The sequence below is a fragment of the Magnolia sinica genome, chromosome 15 (assembly GCF_029962835.1).
Source record: "Magnolia sinica isolate HGM2019 chromosome 15, MsV1, whole genome shotgun sequence".
In the NCBI taxonomy this organism is placed as follows: domain Eukaryota; kingdom Viridiplantae; phylum Streptophyta; class Magnoliopsida; order Magnoliales; family Magnoliaceae; genus Magnolia; species Magnolia sinica.
The window spans coordinates 47,091,336-47,094,686 of record NC_080587.1 but is presented as its reverse complement, the minus strand read 5'-3'; the positions used below and the strand labels follow the sequence as shown (position 1 = coordinate 47,094,686).

General features: G+C 48.4%; 1 protein-coding gene across 1 annotated transcript; it reads right to left on the bottom strand.

Moving 5' to 3' along the window:
• Positions 1 to 869: 869 nt before the first annotated feature.
• LOC131227175 (DELLA protein GAI1-like) lies at positions 870 to 3,032 on the bottom strand. Its single transcript, XM_058222920.1, has one exon. The coding sequence runs from the start codon at positions 2,693 to 2,695 to the stop codon at positions 1,073 to 1,075; it is 1,623 nt and encodes a 540-aa protein (XP_058078903.1). The 5' UTR covers positions 2,696 to 3,032; the 3' UTR covers positions 870 to 1,072.
• Positions 3,033 to 3,351: the final 319 nt, after the last annotated feature.

Genomic DNA, 3,351 nt, shown 5'->3' with positions numbered 1-3,351 from the left:
ATGACATTTCTTGTCCAATATTTAATACAAAGATTGATCGAGACCGCTCATCTACAAGCTTATGGTCACCATTGAAAGATTCTGAATGACAGGAGATCATCTTCGTTAATGCGAGGCTGAGTTGAACAATGGTTCTTCAAAAGGTCTTCCGTAAGTCTCTGTGCATGGATAATGAGATCACGACCCTGGATGATTTTTGTCTTTTAATATGATTAATATGTACTAAGGTCTTCCAAATGAACGGTCTTGATTAGCAGCGACTGAGCGAGACTCGGTGGAACACCTCAAAAAAGTGGAGCTTTGCCTTTGAAGTTTGATAGTGTAAAAGAAGAGAGAAGAGCCCTTTAAAAAGGTATTTCTTTTCATCCCTTAATAATTCTTGTGGACCATGATGGAAGGTCAGCAATATATACATCTTGCCAATTATTTATCTAAAAGGCCCCTCACTACTACTTCTATCCACACATTAATGCCTTAAGCTTCCAATCCTCGAAGGCTAATATGCTCTTTCCTCTCTAATAAAAAAACACCCATATGCTTGCCGAGTAACCCTCATTCACTTCCACACATGCACTTATTTTTATCCCGCCCGTTCATTTGTACACGTGTCATACATGGGCCTGAATGTAACCGTCCAAATAGTGGGCACCATTGTAGACGGGCATAATTGAGCTGATAATCCTAACTATCCAATTAGTGGTGACCTCAAAAACGAGTAGAATTAAAATAGTATTCAACCGTCCAAATTCATTTTTTTTTTTAAAAAAAATGTCCACTAGACAGAGATAAGGACCACCCAAGCAATCCAGTCTTTGAAGCCATGCGGACCCACTGTTTGAATGACTTCGATCAAGGCTGACTATAGCATGTATTTATGAATATATAAACGATCTTCCTTCTTATTAACAATATATATAAAAATACAGATGAAGTACTAATGCATTGAGATACAAAGGAAAAGAACACTAACAAGATACAAAAAAGGAAAACCAAAGAAAGAAAGGAGACTCGAGCCGGCCTTCCACCCGAGTCACTCTCCCCACAACTCAGAACTAACTCGCACCGAGTCAACTCAGTGACCACTCTCCTGTTCGACGATTTGCCAAGCTGAAGTTGCTATGAGGGGCCGTGTGTGCCAGCCCAACATCAAACACCCATTGTTCTCCTCCACCCTGAAACCATCGCCGCCCCCAAACAGCGCCAGCAGCATGCTTGCCTGCTTGAATGCGTTCGAACCCAGGTGCACCGGCACGAACCCAGACGCGCCCATCCGGCCCTGCCACCGTGCTAGCGTCTCATGTCGTTCCACTCGCTCCAACCCCTCGCACGCCACCACATTGCATATCTGTGTCCCGAGATACACTTCCGACATCAGCTGGTCCTTGCCGTCTGGTAGCGACATCCCGCATCCTTCAAGCGAATCGAACATCGTCGAATAGTAATGCAGCGATTCATTGAACCGGTCAAGGAAATCTGGCCCATTGTGGTCCGCTTCCTGCTCGACGATCGTCACGATCTTGGGCTGCACCGCCTTCACGGTTGCCAGTACCCTGTCGATCGCCCCTGGGTGGGCCAAAAGACGATGAAGCTCGAACACAGAATTCACTGCCACAACCTCGTCATCGCCTCCCGAATGTGCATCTAGCATGAAAGCTTCGACGTCAGTGAGACTGTTCGCTACGATTCCTCTGTAACTGAATTCGACATGGATCGTATCTGCTAGTTGTGCCAGCTTCATTCCCACATGCTGGAGTGTGTCAGTATTGTCGGGCTGCGGTGAGCCAATGCCCGTTAGCCGGAATATTGGTGGACCACCAGGTCGCAGTGCAAGCGCCTGTATCAGGGCAGGCCACTGCATCCCCTGCTTCATGCTGAAATCAATCACATGTACGCGGCTTTTCCCCTCGAAAGCCTCAAGGATAGCTTGATTCGCAGTGAAATGGGCGAATTTCAGGTACGGGCAGGATTCATAGAAGTGCATTTGCAGGATGTCAGAGAACGAATCCAGCGCATCCCGCGGTTTGATTTTGTAAATCCGCCGGGCGAGTGCCTCGGCGAAGTACGTAGCAACCTTCCTCATCGCTCCCCCTTGCGAGGCGGCCAGCAGCCCGATCTGCTTCACCAGCGCTTCCGCCGATTCGAGATCGTCGCGGTGGACGGCCTCAGCGCAGGCAATCAGCGTATGAACGAGTCGGATCCCAGTCTCCTGCGAGTCGACCAGGACGACTGGGCGGGCCGACTCGGCCGCGGCTGCCACTGCAGTCCCCGATCTTATCCGTTTCTTCTCTCTAGGCTCGCCCAAATCCAATTCCTCTCTCCCATATACAACCTCTCCGGGAATGGCCCGCAGGTCGCTGCAATCCGAGCCGTAAAATTGATGCGGCTGTTGTTGCTTAGAGATGGCCGGTTCGGATGGAGTGTTGAATTCGGAAAGCATGGATTCGAGCCAGGTGGATAGATCGGATGGGTTGTAATGGACGGTGTCGTAGGCCAGATGTGAAATACCATCTTCCTGCCCGTTGTACATGGCCATCTCCAGCTGCTCGAGCTTCTGAGCCACGTCAGCCATGTCGGAGGAGCGGACCTTGTAGCCGAGGACGGCAAGGAGCTCGTCCTCGCCTGCGTCAGGTTCTAGCATCTTGCTCTTCCCGGTCGTTGCCATGCTGCGGCTACTGTCCTGATGTTCTCTTTTCATCCTTGCGCTGTGGATGGATTCTCTCTCTACTCAGGATGAGTTCATGCCTATATATGTATTTTCAGATCTGAGAAAGAAAGAGAGGGCTCGTGACTGGCACGTGCTTCGAGGATGAATGAATGGGGGAAGAGATAAGAGAAAGGAGAGGAGGAGGTTTGGGAAAGGGGTTTTGTCTCACAGAACTCAAAAAGATATGCTGCACCAATTGAAACCAGCTTCTCTCCCTCGCTCGCCCTCTCTCTCTCTCTCTTCTTACAGCTGTTGCTATTTCTCGGTCGACAAATAAAAGGATGGACGAGTCGTGCCACCACCGCATCTCCACCCGTCGCTCCGCACCCCTAAAATCGGTCATATAAAAACGAGGAAATTTTATATACTTTGCCGGAGCTTCTTCGTTTGTACACATGCTCTCAGAAATTATACACCTGAAATTCATCTAACATTATTTATACCGTTTGAGTCGTAGATCTTAACGTAGATACGTAGAAAAATGTAGATTTAGATTTACTATAGATTTACCCTACAAGTGTTTGATACCGGAATGGTCTACAACACTTATCTTACGCAGCATGCAAAACACCCATCCGTGGGGTCCACCGCGTTGTATATGTATAATCCACTCCATCTATCAGGTGGGAATGATTATTTGGACCGTG